Here is a 14,061-nt window from a genome sequence, read left to right as displayed (position 1 = left end):
ATTCATCGTAGTTAGCAAATATTTTTTCCTTCTGAAACTTAATGGAATGAAAGACAACAGCTTCCCTACCCGCTAAATGCCATCAGAAGCCCCTGAAATTAAGTCATAAAAACTTCATTACAAAAATCATCTTTAATAGCATTCATTAAAGCTGCAGGATGGGAGGAATGGATGCCCTGTGAGTAAGAGGATCAAATTCCCATAATATCCTGAGCCTCATTTGCCTTCTAAATCTGCTCCTTTGCTAAATTAATTGACAAACTCTTGGAGAGCCTTTTTTCCCCTTCCATCTGAGACACAGAACTAAGTGGCTGCTTGAATATAATGGAAACATCTGATTAACTAAATTGTATAAACAGCCTGGAGTTGCAGACTGTAAGAAAAAGACACTTTGTTATCTCCTCTCTTGGGTATGCCAGTAAATCATTGTCAATGAGCATTGATGAATAGATGGCAGCTTTGCAAGTGGGTGCTGTGCTAGGAAAAATGCCAAAGAGATGAATGTGTTGGAAAGAACAGGACCTGGCATCAGGAGGACCTGAGTTTGGCTCTTGGTTCTGTCATTCACTAACTGTGGATTCTTGGGTAGGTCATTTCAAGTCTCAGAGCTTCACTGTTTTCATTTGTAGAATGAGAAGATTGGGCTAGTTGATCTCTAAATTTCCTGTCAACTATAGTTTGTATGCTATAAAATCCTTCTCCTAAAGTCTACTCATGTTGGCCAGGACTCTGCATTGTGTAGCTCTTCTCCAGTCAATGGTGAGAGGATTATGTTCAGATCTCATAGTTCCCACTGACCCCCCCTCCCTTGGCCCCTGTCTCTGAAGATGGTCAACTCGAATAACAGGAAGACTCACTCAGGTGTTTTAGCATTGTTTTATAGCCGTGTTGGTTTTAGAGGGATGACAGGCTTAAAATTTATCACCGGCTGTGTTGAGAAATCAACCATTAGGTGTTCAATTTCCCAGCATTTTCTATGGAAAATCAAGGGAAATGGGGGTTTGAAGAGCAGGATACCTTTAGAGAAGCTTGATCAAGGTGCCATCATCATGAGACCCTCCAAATCAGGACTCCAGCAGAGTTCCTCTATCTCGTCTTAATCATCGGAGGCCATCTTACCATTTCTCTGCCTCCTGGGAAGTAGCCGAAAACCAGCGTCAAATCATGGTTGGATTTAAGCCTACAGATGTGCCCCCAACAGCCATTGTCAAGTTCCTTGGGGCTGGCACTGCTGCCTGCATCGCTGACCTCATCACCTTCCCCCTGAACACAGCCAAAGTCCGGCTGCAGATTCAAGGAGGGGGGGGGAGCCATCCGAGCTTCCTCTCTGCCCAGTATCAGGGTGTCTCTGGCACCATTCTGACCATTGTGAAGACTGAGGGCCCTGGCAGCCTATACAATGGGCTGGTGGCTGGCTTGCAGCGCCAGATGAGTTTTGCTTCTGTCTGCATTGGCTTCTTTGACTCTGTCAAGCAGTTCTACACCAAGGGATCTGAGCATGCAGGCATTGGGAGCCACCTCCTAGCAGGCTGTACCACAGGGGCACTGGCAGTGGCTGTAGCCCAACCCAAAGATGTGGTGAAGATACGTTTCCAGGCCCAGGCTCGTGCAGGGGGCAGCCGGAGATATCAGGGTACACTGGATGCCTATAAGACTATCGCCAGAGAGGAGGGGCTTCAGGGCCTATGGAAAGGAACTTCACCCAATGTTGCCCGCAATTGTCAACTGTGCTGAGCTGGTGACATACGATCTCATCAAAGATGCCTTCCTGAAGGCCTACCTCATGACCTTCCATGCCACTTCACATCAGCCTTTGGGGCTGGCTTCTGCTCCACCATCATTGCCTCCCCTATGGACATGGTCAAGACGAGATACATGAACTCTGCCTCAGGCCAGTATGCCAGTGCTGGCCACTGTGCCCTAACCATGCTCCGGAAGGAGGGACCCCAAGCCTTCTGCAAAGGGTTCATGCCTTCCTTCCTCCACTTGGGCTCCTGGAATGTAGTGATGTTTGTCACCTATGAGCAACTGAAACGGGCCCTGATGGCCGCTGGCACTTCCCGGGAAGCTCCTTTCTGAGCCCTCTCCTGCTAGCTCTCTGCTGTACACCTCTCCCCTTGGAGTCCAGACCCCAGCCTGCCTCCCATCCCATTTTTCTTCCCTCTTCCTCTCCTCCGCTGAAGAACCACCCTGCCCTAGAGTTAGCCCCATTTTATCCTTTTTCCATTGCAGCCTCACCCAGTTCTTAAGCTTTCCTCACTTCTAAAAAAGCCAGACCAGAACCCCCCCCCAAATTTAAAAAATAATAATAATAAATTAACACTAAGTGGTAAATGATTGCTAACAGATCCTTTCTTGAGAATTCTTTGATAGGGAAAAGAGGGGAGGGATAGAAAAATAAGAACATTGGGTCCTGGGGAAGTAAGGTGGTATGATCATAATGATTCACATTTTATCATACCACCTTACTTCCCCTACCCTCTGAAGAAACAACTTTCTCCTTCTTCCTTTAGTAACAGGAGTCAGGTGTAATAGAAAATGAACAAAATGCAGAATTAGAAGACTCCCTAGGTTCAAGTCCCAGTTCCCCAACTTACTAGTTGCATGCAGGGACCAATCAGAATCATAGATTTAGAGCTTGAAGGTACTTTAAGAGGCCATGCAGTCAAATCTCATTTACAGATGAGGAAACTAAGACACAAACCAACTGATTTACTCAAGGTAAGATGGCAGAGCCCAGGTTTGGCTCCAAGGTCACTGTTCCTTCTGTTCATTTAACCTCTCTGAGCCTTATGTTCCTCATCTGAAAGATGGGGATAATTTCACTATCTACCTCATAGGGATGCTGAGAGGATAAATATGTGTAGAGGATTCTGTAACCTTGAGCTGTCACCTTTGGAGATGCCATCTTCCCTCTGGTTTCTCTAAATTTCTGTGCTCTTTCAAAGCACCAGGACTGAACAGACATGGCCCTGGCAGGGTGGGGAGGTCAGCCTTGAAACCAACTATTTGTTCTCTGTGCTGATTGGGATTAATCACCTCTCTACAACGAAATTATCCTTAATAGCCAAGCTCTTTCTTCCCGGCAATCTGGCTCCATAGCAGAGGAGGAATCATAAGTTTACATTAAAAAGCAGTATCTACCAACTGGAACATAAAAGTGATTGACACTAATTGCCCATTAAGCTTAGTGACAGGCAATTATTTTCTTAATTAAAGCACAAAGTTAAGTATTTGCTATCCTATTTAATGATATACCTACTCCTGCCTGAAGCAGGTCACTTTTGGGGGTTTTTAACAATTGTTATAGCCCTGGATTGGTAATGGAGAGGGATGGGGAGAAGAAAGAAGACAGGGAAAGAGGTTTGTTTGCAGCAGAAAGATGGAGGGGGGGCAGCTAGGTGGTAAAGCACCAGCCCTGGATTCAGGAGGACCTCAGTTCAAATCCAGCCTTAGACACTTGACACTAACTGTGTGACCCTGGGAAGTCACTTAACCCTCATTGCCCTGCAAAAAAAAAAAAAAAAAGAAATTAAATTTTAATTTTAAAAAAGGAAAGAAAGACAGGACTATTCTTCATCTTGACCATTCCATTTGTAAGCACCATTTCCAGGCCCTGGCTCCAACCTTCTTTCTTCTACTTGCCCATGGAAATCATCCCTTATATGCTGTGATCCCCAAACATGTCATGTATAATTCCTCCTCCAGGCCTTTGTTTACATGCCTGAAATACCTTCCCTATTCTCTCTGCTTATATAAACATTACCTATCTTATAAGGACTCAGTTTCCACCCCTTTTGTATGAAACATTCCCTGAAACTAGATCTACTTAGCCAATCACTACATTCTATATAACCTTTCCCCAGGTATATAGAGAATGGGGCTATAAACCAAGGAATGAGAGAGGGGGGGTCTGTATGTACAAAAATGTTTATGGGAATATTTTTTATAATAGCAAAGAACTGGATTGAAAGTGGGTGCCTAACTCCTTGGGAATGGATAAACTAATTATAACATGTGAATGTAATGGACTATTACCGCATCATGACAATAACCAACATGAAGAATTCACAGAAACTTGGGAAAACCAGTACAAATTAAGTCAATGTAAAGTAAGTACAAATAGGAGAGCATTTATGTAAGTACCACAATAATATAAAAGAAACAGCATTAAAAGACTTTAAAATGCTGATCAATGAGATTACAATCATCACTTCAAAGACTGATGGTAGAACACACCTGCTGCCTCTTGACAGAGAAGGTGATAGATTAGAGGTGTAAAATGAGGCATATGTTTTCAGGTATGGCCTAGGTGTTGATTTATTTTCCTTGATTACTAGACTTATTTGTAACAAGGGAGGCATCTGTTAAATGAAGGGAGTCACTGGAAAAAAGTGAAAGTGATGTTTAAAGAGGGGAAAAAAAGGGAAATCCTTCAATACAACAAAGATTAATTTAATAAATAGGAAGTCTTCCCTGACTCCCTAATGTGAGTTCTTATAAAACTGATTATCTGTGCAAATCATTTGGCATGGGGACTGAGTTGCAATGTATTATTAGTTATAGAACGATGTACCTTTAAAGAAGAAGCCTTAGAGATCACTTAAGATTTGAGATAAGGGGGGGCAGCTAGTAAAGCACCGGCCCTGAATTCAGGAGGACCTGAGTTCAAATCCAGCCTCAGACACTTGACACTTACTAGCTGTGTGACACTAGGCAAGTCACTTAACCCTCATTGCCCTGCAAAAAAAAAAAAAAAACAACAACAACAAAAAAAGATTTGAGATAAGGTCATTGAGGTCCAAAGAAATTGAGCAACTTCCCCAGGGTAACACAGGAAATGTCAAATCCAGGATTTAAACCCAGATCCTCTGATTCTAAACTGTAAGAAATAGAGTAGCCTCTCCAACCCAATAAATGGAAAATCCCTAGGGAAACTAAAAAAAAAAAAAACAGGGAAGCTGACTCACCCTGAAGTAAGGAAGCCTCCACTACAATGAATTAGTACCAGTCCCAAGCACAGGCTCCCCTCTCCCTTCACCCAATGTTTGGTTCTGCTAGATTCAAACAAGAATCTTCTAAAAAAAGCACTAGACTTTCCTGGTTGGGGCAGATGTGACCCATTCCTTTGAGAGCCTCAGCGGAGTGCCCAGTAGATATATTTCCCCCTAACAATGCCTTTGTTTTGTGAATATCTCCCCCTCAATAAAGATGATGTGCTTTGCTGTCCTGTTGTGAGCTCCATATTTCCTCGTATGGGGCGTCTGGTGGTCTGAACCTAACTAAGTCCATACTAAAACAAAAACCCAGTGCTCTTCTCACTTAAACAGGCTGCCTCTCACATTAGAGCAAAAAGGGAAATTAAAATATGAAATGTTAGAATGGAGAAATGCCAACCTGAAAATGATCATCCATTTATTCCGCATAACCAGGTGAAAAACCATGTCTTTTCATAGACCAATTCTATCTCCCCAAGCGGTGGATTAACTCTAAAAGGAAAGAGCCATTTCTTTTTCCTACTTCTATTCCCAGCCATAGGCATTCCTATCCTGCAGTAGCCCCTATAGCTCAACAAACATAATAGGAAAGCATAGCAGATCATAGTACAGCCAGAAGAGAGAGGAGAATATCCAAGACTAATAAATTCTATGCCTCCTTCTTTTCTCCACCTACACAACAACCCTAGATCAAGTCATCACCATGTCACTCATAGACTATTATAAGGGTCTCCTTATTGGCTTCCCTACCTCAGGGTAATATTATATTAGGTATTAGATATATAATATATTATAATATGTTATGCATACCATATGTTATAATATGTAATTAGGTAATATATTATGGGATAAAACCCATTTTCCACACAGCTGCCAATGGGAATTTCCTAAAATCATGACACTCCTCAACAAACTGTAGTCTAGAAGCAAATATAAAGTATAGTGGTAACTTGGTACTCAGCTTTGAAATTCATTGATATTCATATCATTTCAACAAAAAATACTGCAGCACTCAAAGCTTGCTGGGAACTTGTCTCACTTACTAAAACCTGTATGAGTCAAGATGCCACCCTGCATCCTGTCTCTCTGGTTGAAACAAAGACTGACACATTAGTTTCACAGTAGCTCCCACTCAGTCCAGAACCCCACATATTTTGCCAAGTAGTCTCTTGTGCTTTTTTTCATTTCAAGCTTTTTTTTTTGCTACTACAAGTCATCATGACTATGTAGAGGACTATGTCGAGACTGAGGATTTTATTCCCCCACAAGTCTGCAATTGTAACAAAACATTTGTTTTGGAAGCAAATGCCTAACAGAAACTACATCCCTCAAGAGGAGAAGGCATTACCAGAGCACAAGCCAATGAAGGACAGGCTAACTCTGTTGTTGTGTGGGAATGCTAGTGGGGATTTTAAACTTAAGCTTCTACTAGTCTATCACAGTGAAAACCTCCAAGTTTTCAAAAGAGAAAATGTGATAAAAAGCAATTTACATTACTCTTTATGGGAAAAATTCCTTCAATACTCCTCACTGTCACCACTTGCCTTCTGGAACTAATTAATGATGAATACAGAGGTACCACTGTACTCTGTTTGGTACCAAAAGTCCTTCACAATCAGGTTCCAACCTCCCTTTCCAACTTTATTCCAATTACTTTCCTTCATGTCCTCTACATCTTTACATATAGTTAAACAAACTTTCTTACAGTTGCTCATTAAAACCACTCCATTTACCTTCCATGATTTTGCAATGACCACACACACATCCCTTTCCTCGAATGGGTTCCCTCTTTATCTTCTCGTCTTGGAATCCCTGGTCTCCTTCAAGACCCAGCTCATTTACTATCTTGTGCATGAGATCTTTCCTCATGCTAGTGCCCTTCCCCCAGTCACCTCATATGGATTTTTTTATGCTTATGTACTCATATGCTGTCTCCCTCAATAGAACATACACTTTTTAAGGGCAGAATTGATTTCATTTCTGTGCCCTTGACTCCCCAGCACCTACCACAATGCCTGGAACACTTCAAGTACTGAATAAATGTTTGTTGGTTGACTTGATCCTGTTCTACAGAGCTCTACAGAGCTTCATGGTATTGTCCTATGACTTGGCACCCATACATAGAACTTAAACCCTCAACTGAATTGTTACTATGACCTGAATTGGGAAAACTAGGTAGTATATTGGATAGAGTATCAGGCCTGGAGTCAGAAAGACCTGAGTTCAAATCCAGAATCAGATACTCAACTACCTGTGTGACCCTGGGCAAGTCACTTGATCCTGTTTGCTTCAGTTTCCTCATCTGTAAAATGAATTGGAGAAGGAAATGGCAAACCATTCCAGTACCTTTGCCAAGAAAACCTCAAATGGGGTCACAAAGAGTCAGTTATGATTGAAACTACCAAACAACAACTATGACCTGAATTAGATCTCTTGGCTCAAAGAAATAAGATTCCCTCTGGTTGCTAAGAACACATTGATTTCTGGTGATTTTGACCCATGGATTTCATGTGTCATGTGATTTACCTTACATTTGTCCTGTGATTCTTTTTTCCTGACTCCTATTTTCCACCCACTTCACTCCTATTGTCAGCAAACTACTTACCCTAACTCATATATCCTAAGACTGACCCTATCAGGAAAACCTAATGAGTGCTCAGCCTCTTTATCCCTGGACAGGGCCACAATATACATATCACTGATTCCTACAAAGACAATTTTAGAATTCGAATTTACTTGTCATCTAGCTCAACCTCTCACCCTGTGCCAGGATCTCTTCTACAGTATGCCTGAAAAACACTCATTCAGCTCTACTTTGAGTACTTTTAATGATAGGAAGCTCATTACTTTACTAAGGAGCCAATGGATATAAGGCTATATATGTACTTAATGTACAATCTGTACTTACCTCGTTATGGTTTATTGTTTGACAGTTCCATTTGTCTGTATCTCCTTCCTTCTATATAGAACATTTTAGCTGCTCCCCTGTAATTTCAATCACATTCTTCCCAGTTTAAAGATGATTCAGGAAGTGCTCAATAAATAGCTTGTTGCTCATGAGAATGGACTTGACAAATGGCAGGGCCAAGATTGCCCTCTGTTGGGCAGCATCTGTTATGCCAACGGAGTGAAGCACTGCAATGCTATTAAATATTTACATTTCATTCTCTTCTACTCCCACAGATTGATATCCTCTTTAAAAAAAAAAAAAGCAAGTCATTCTTCCATTAAATAATCTAAAATAAAATGCACTCTCATTCTAATAGCCTATGTCGAGTCCAGAAATAAATCAAAGCCATGAGTTGAGGAAGAAAGTGACTTTAATTGAGATAATAGGGGAGCAGACCTGCTACCCTGCAGAGCGTGTACAGAGGACAATGGATTTCCCAGCTCCGAGACCCATGCAAAGGAGGAGGTGATATAGAAGGGGAAAGGCCTAGTCATGAAACACCAGTGACCCTTGGTAATTTGGGCAAGGAAAACCACTTAATTTTTCCTGTTTTGCCCTTCATGCCATGAATCCCAACAGAAGAGGGAAAGACATTAAAAGATTAAAAGCTAGGGCAGCTAGGTGGCGAGTGGATAAGGCACTGGCCCTGGATTCAGGAATATCTGAGTTCAGGTCCAGCCTTGGACACTTTACACTTACTGGCTGTGTGACCCTGGGCAAGTCAATTAACCCCCATTGCCCCGCAAAAAAAAAAAAAAAAAAGATTAAAAGTTGAGCTTCAGGTTAAGCTAGGTTCCTTTACAAGATAAAATCTCTGGGTAGGGGGAACTTAGAGTATGGTTCAGCCCAATCTAATCTAGAGTAAATATCTTAAGAGTAGGAATGTAAGGGCATACTGAAATTCTGACATCACAAAGATCATTTAAGGGAGTGGCAGGTAACGTTTGGTATTAACAATTTCTTGTCACTATATTAAAAATTATTTTAGAAATTTTCTGTTACCTGATATAGTAAGAAATGCCCTATTCCCAGTCCAGACAACTCTGCCAGAAGTTACTTGGTATAGAAATGTTCATTGTGCTCTTTTTAATTATTGTAGTTTCCAACTATGTACTTGAAGTCTAGAAACCCAGTCCAGACCCAGATTCCAGGAATGTATGCTAAAGACAAAAATTCCCAAACATTGTTTTAAATAACTTCTTGAGAATTTCTAATTATCTTTGGAAATTTTAAACATTTGGAATTTCGAATCAAAGTCGGAAATATGTATGTCTGAGTCTGGGGTTTGTAGGTCAGGGTTGGGAGAACGACCAAGAATGGGGAACATGGCAGTCTGTTGACCCAGAAGGCTACCTTTCCCCCAGTTAGTCACTTGGACTAAACTAGGTACAGATGAAGTTCTAATAGAACATAGCATGGTGTAGTGAAAATAGCATAGGTCTTAGGGCCAAAAACCCTGAGTCTGAGTCCTAGCTCTGGCATTCATTCACTATAGGATGTTGGGCAAATTACTTAGGGCTCAGTTTCTTCATCTGTGAAATGGAAATGATAATAATGGGCTACTTACTTCACAGAGTTGTGAGAAAAGTGATCTATGAAAACTATAGAGTGATATATAAATAAATATTAATTTGTTAAGGATTATCCCTACCTTTAGGAAGCCCTAATGCCTAAACCAACTGGCATCTCAAATTCCAAAACAAAATTCACTCCTTTTTCTCCAAAACCCACCAACAATAAATTACTAGTTTGAACAACATGTTTGACTCTCTTTCAAAGGACATTAGAGATAATAAATGATAATAAATTCCCCAGCTGCTTCTAGCCAGGTAGTAACTCAACACCATGACCACCTTGGTCATCCCATTGCCCCGTGACAGCAGTTAAAAAGAAGAAACAACTTCTGGATCATTCTCTTTTCCTTGACCCTCCAGATACCATCATGTGATGCAGAAATTTCCAGAGAGGAGTGGGGAAGCATTGGCCTTTCTCTACCCCAGCAACATGGCAGACACATCTTTGAGGTAACTTGAGCAGGGGACACAGCTACATGAGCTTGTACCTAGGTCTCTGGATGACTTTTTTATTTTGTATTCCCTTTCCTGAGCAGATGACCAAATAGCATCTTCAAAACAGCCATGTCCAGTCTTGAAGGTGACCTTCCAAGCTGAAGAGATCTAGAGATCCAGAGAAATCCATCAGGTCCATGGAGGGGGGCGGGACTGATCTAAGCATCTGGTATATGGCCTCTTTACCTCTGAGACTTCCCAGGGAGCCTTTCATCAGCTTCAGATCCAGGTGGTCCTCTTCATCCCAGGGCCTCCTCCAGGGCTTCAAGGTCTTTCTCAGATCATACCTGATCATACCTGAAATTGCCAGTTCCTGCCTGGCCTTCTCCAGGCAATACTTTCACCTGCTCCTGGCTGCTACAAGCCTTTACTTGTGGACTGGATCCATTACAAATTTGCATCAGTGCAGCAAGGCAATCTTTCTATTATTCCCTAAGTGATTTATTATCCTATTCACCACAAAGGCTATTCAGAACCTTTTCATCCTCCTCCAAGTTCCCATGGCATTCTCCTTCCTCTGCCCTCTCAGCTGAGCAACTTCCTATGCTTCACCAGAAAAACTGAGACCACTCACACAGAAGTCTCTTCTCCCATATTCCTCATCTCACACCATTCCAATATCTTCCTCCACTATCTCCTCCTGCAGTCTTATATCACATGAAAAGATAACTCTTCTCCATGATAAGGCAAACCCTTCTATATAAACCTTTGATATTACAGCATCCCATCTTCTCCCACTGATTTATTATTCCTACTCTCTCACTAATCTTCACTGTCTCCCTATCTGCTGTCTCTTCTCCTACTTCTTACAAACATACTTATCTCTTCTTTATCCTTAAAAAAACTCTCACTTGATCTGACCATTCCCTCCCAGCTATCCTCCAACCCTCCTCTCTTATATGGCTAAACTTCTTGAGAAAATCATCTGCAATTGGTGCCTCCACTTCCTCTCCTAACATTCAATTCTAAACCCCCTGAAATTTGGCTTCTTAACTCTTCATTCAACTAAAACTGCTCTTTTCCCTCATTACCTATTCCTTCAATGTCTTTTTCTTTTCTTATTGCTACAGTTAACATTTTTTGTGGGGGGCAATGAGGGTTAAGTGACTTGCCCAGGGTCACACAGCTAGTAAGTGTCAAGTGTTTGAGGCTGCATTTGAACTCAGGTCTTCCTGAATCCAAGGCTGGTGCTTTATCCACTTCACCACCTTAGCTGCCTTAAAACTGCTCTTTTTAATGCTAGATCTAACAATCTTTTCTCAATCCTCATCCTTCTCTACCTCTCTGAAGCTTTTGACACTGTCAATCACTTCCTTTTCCTCTCTATTCACTCCTCTCTAGGTTTTCATCACACTGAACTCTCCTACCTGTCTGATTGCTCCCTTCTGTTTCTTTTTGCTGGGTCTTCCTCCAGGTCATATCTACTAACCATGGGTGTTTCTCAAAGCTCTGTCCTGGAATCTCTTCTTACTCAGTGCTATCCCACTTTATCTTATTAATTCTCATGGAGCTAATTATTGCTATTCAGATTTATTTATCCAATCACAATTTCTCTCCTGAACTCCAGTCTCATATCACCAACTACCTATTAGATTTATCAAATTGGATGTTTTATACATATCTCAAGGGGGCAGCTAAGTGGCACAGAGGATAGAGTGCCAGCCCTGAAGTCAGGAGGACCTAAAGTTCAGATCTGACCTCAAATACTTACTAGCCCTGTGATCCTGGGCAAGTCACTTAACCCTGTTTGCCTTGGTTTCTTCAACTGTAGAAGGAGCTAATGAAGGAAATGACAAACCACTCCAGTATCTTTGCTAAGAAAACTCCAAATGGGGTCACAAAGAGTCAGACATGACTAATTGACTAGATAACAGCAAGATATCTTAAACTCAACATATCCAGAACTAACTCATCTTCCCACCCCTCCAACCTTCTTTTCTTCATATTATTATCAAGGGTACCATGATCCTTGCAGTTAGCCTGGCTTACAACATCAGTCTCATTCTGGACTCCTTACTCCCACTCATCCCATATATCAAATCTATTGCTGTATTCTTGTTTCTATCTTCACAGTATCTCTCATATATATCATCTCTCCCCTTACAGCCACCACTCTGGTGCAGGTCCTCACACTTGGACTGTTGCAATAGTCTTCTGGTTGGTCTCCCTTTCTGTCTCCATTTAGCTGCCAAAGTGCTCTTCCTGAAGCATGGGCCTGACCTTTTCACACATTTCCATTCAATGAACTCCAGTGGCTCCCTGTCACCTAAAAGATTAAATATCAAATCCTTTATTTGGTCTTTAAAGTCCTTCAAAACCTGGACCTCTCATAGCTTTCCAGTCTTCTCATACTTTACCTCCTCTATGTATTCTATAATACTGTTAATGACAGTTGTTAATCTCCTTCCTTACCCCAATATTATGGCAATCTGCTCAATTAATTCCCCCATATTAAATTTGGCCCTTACAGACCCTTGACACTTACTAGCTGTGTTACCCTAGGCAAATCACTTAACCCTCATTGCCCCACAAAGAAAAAGAAAAGAAATAGCTGTCCTATATTTGATTCTTATTGAAATTGTTGCTACTTGCCTCTTTTAAAGAGACCTAGACATGAGGCACCAAAGTTTTATATAATTTGTCCTGAGATACCAGGGCAGGGATTTGACGAGTAAAATTTATTTTTTTTTAATTGAGGTCATTTCACCTGACACCTATTAGATTGGCTAAAATGACAAAAAAGGAAAATAATAAATGTTGGAGAAGCTGTGGAGAAATTGGAACACTAATGCATTGTTGGTGGAGCTGTGAACTGATCCAACCATTCTGGAGAGCAATTTGGAATTATGCCCAAAGGGCCATGAAGTTGTGCATACCCTTTGACCCAGCAATACCACTTTTGGGTCTTTTTCCCAAAGAGATCATGGAAAGGGGAGAAGGACCCACATGTACAAAGATATTTATAGCTGCTCTTTATGTTGTGGCAAGGAATTGGAAGTTGAGGGAATGCCCATCAATTGGGGGATGGCTGGACAAGCTGTGGTATATGAATGTAATGGAATACTATTGGGCTGTAAGAAACAATGAGCAGGAGGAATTCAGAGAAACCTGGAAGGACTTGCATGAACTGATGATGAGTGAGATGAGTAGAACCAGAAGAACATTATACACAGTATCATCAACATTATGTGTTGATCAACTGTGATAGACTAGATTCTTCTTACCAATCCAACGGTACAAGAAAGTTCCAAAGGACTCATGATGGAAAAGGCTCTCCAAATCCAGGAAAAAAAAAGGGAACTGTGGAATATGGATGCTGAGTGGACCATACTATTTCTTTTGTTTTGGGTGCTGTTGTTTTTCTATTTTGAGGTTTTTCCTTTTTGCTCTGATTCTTTTCTTATAACATGACTAATGAAGAAATATGTTTAATGTTATATATACCTGCTGTGTAGGGGGGGAGGGGAGGGAGGGAGAAAAATTTGAAACTGGAAATTTTATCTAAACAAATGTTGAAAACTAAAATAAATAAATAAATAAAGATTGTGGCAGTCTCTATAAAGGTCCATACCCTGAGATATGCCACCATTTTGCAGGCTTATGAAGAGTCTCCTGAAAAATGTAGTCCTGAGTCTTACCCCCAAGGACTGAGGCTCTCTTTAATTCCAGAGCTTATGGGAATTGAAATCCTCTGTGGGCACATTCAATCTATACTCATATTAGTACCCAGGTTACTTATCTGAAGAGAAAGCTAAGATAAAATCAGAAGCAGAATAAAGTCTAAGAGAATTAGTGGGAAGTGAAAGCTCAGGAAAAATGATCAAAGGTTTGTTACCATTGAGCAACAGTATATTGGGTTATATAAAACATAATTCTAAGTTGCTATATTCCCCTGATGGATGCAAGTATTTTTTATTTTATTTTTAATTTACAAAGTAAAACTAGCATTGCCATAATATAGTATAATTTTTTTAAAAATGGTTACACATGAAACTACAAATCTATTATGTACAACTTGCTATTTCTTTTAAATATATAATAAAGT

General features: G+C 40.9%; 1 protein-coding gene across 1 annotated transcript; it reads left to right on the top strand.

The window, feature by feature from the left end:
- Nucleotides 1-1,164: 1,164 nt before the first annotated feature.
- On the top strand, nt 1,165-2,079 carry LOC122743309 (mitochondrial uncoupling protein 2-like). Its single transcript, XM_043988169.1, is given in 3 exon segments — nt 1,165-1,718; nt 1,720-1,781; nt 1,784-2,079. Coding segments are annotated over 3 exon segments (912 nt in total).
- The last annotated feature ends 11,982 nt before the right edge of the window (nt 2,080-14,061 follow it).

This window comes from Dromiciops gliroides, chromosome 2, assembly GCF_019393635.1.
Source record: "Dromiciops gliroides isolate mDroGli1 chromosome 2, mDroGli1.pri, whole genome shotgun sequence".
NCBI classification, from domain to species: Eukaryota; Metazoa; Chordata; class Mammalia; order Microbiotheria; family Microbiotheriidae; genus Dromiciops; species Dromiciops gliroides.
Note: the sequence above shows the minus strand (reverse complement) of the source record. Positions and strands in the feature narration are given on the sequence as shown.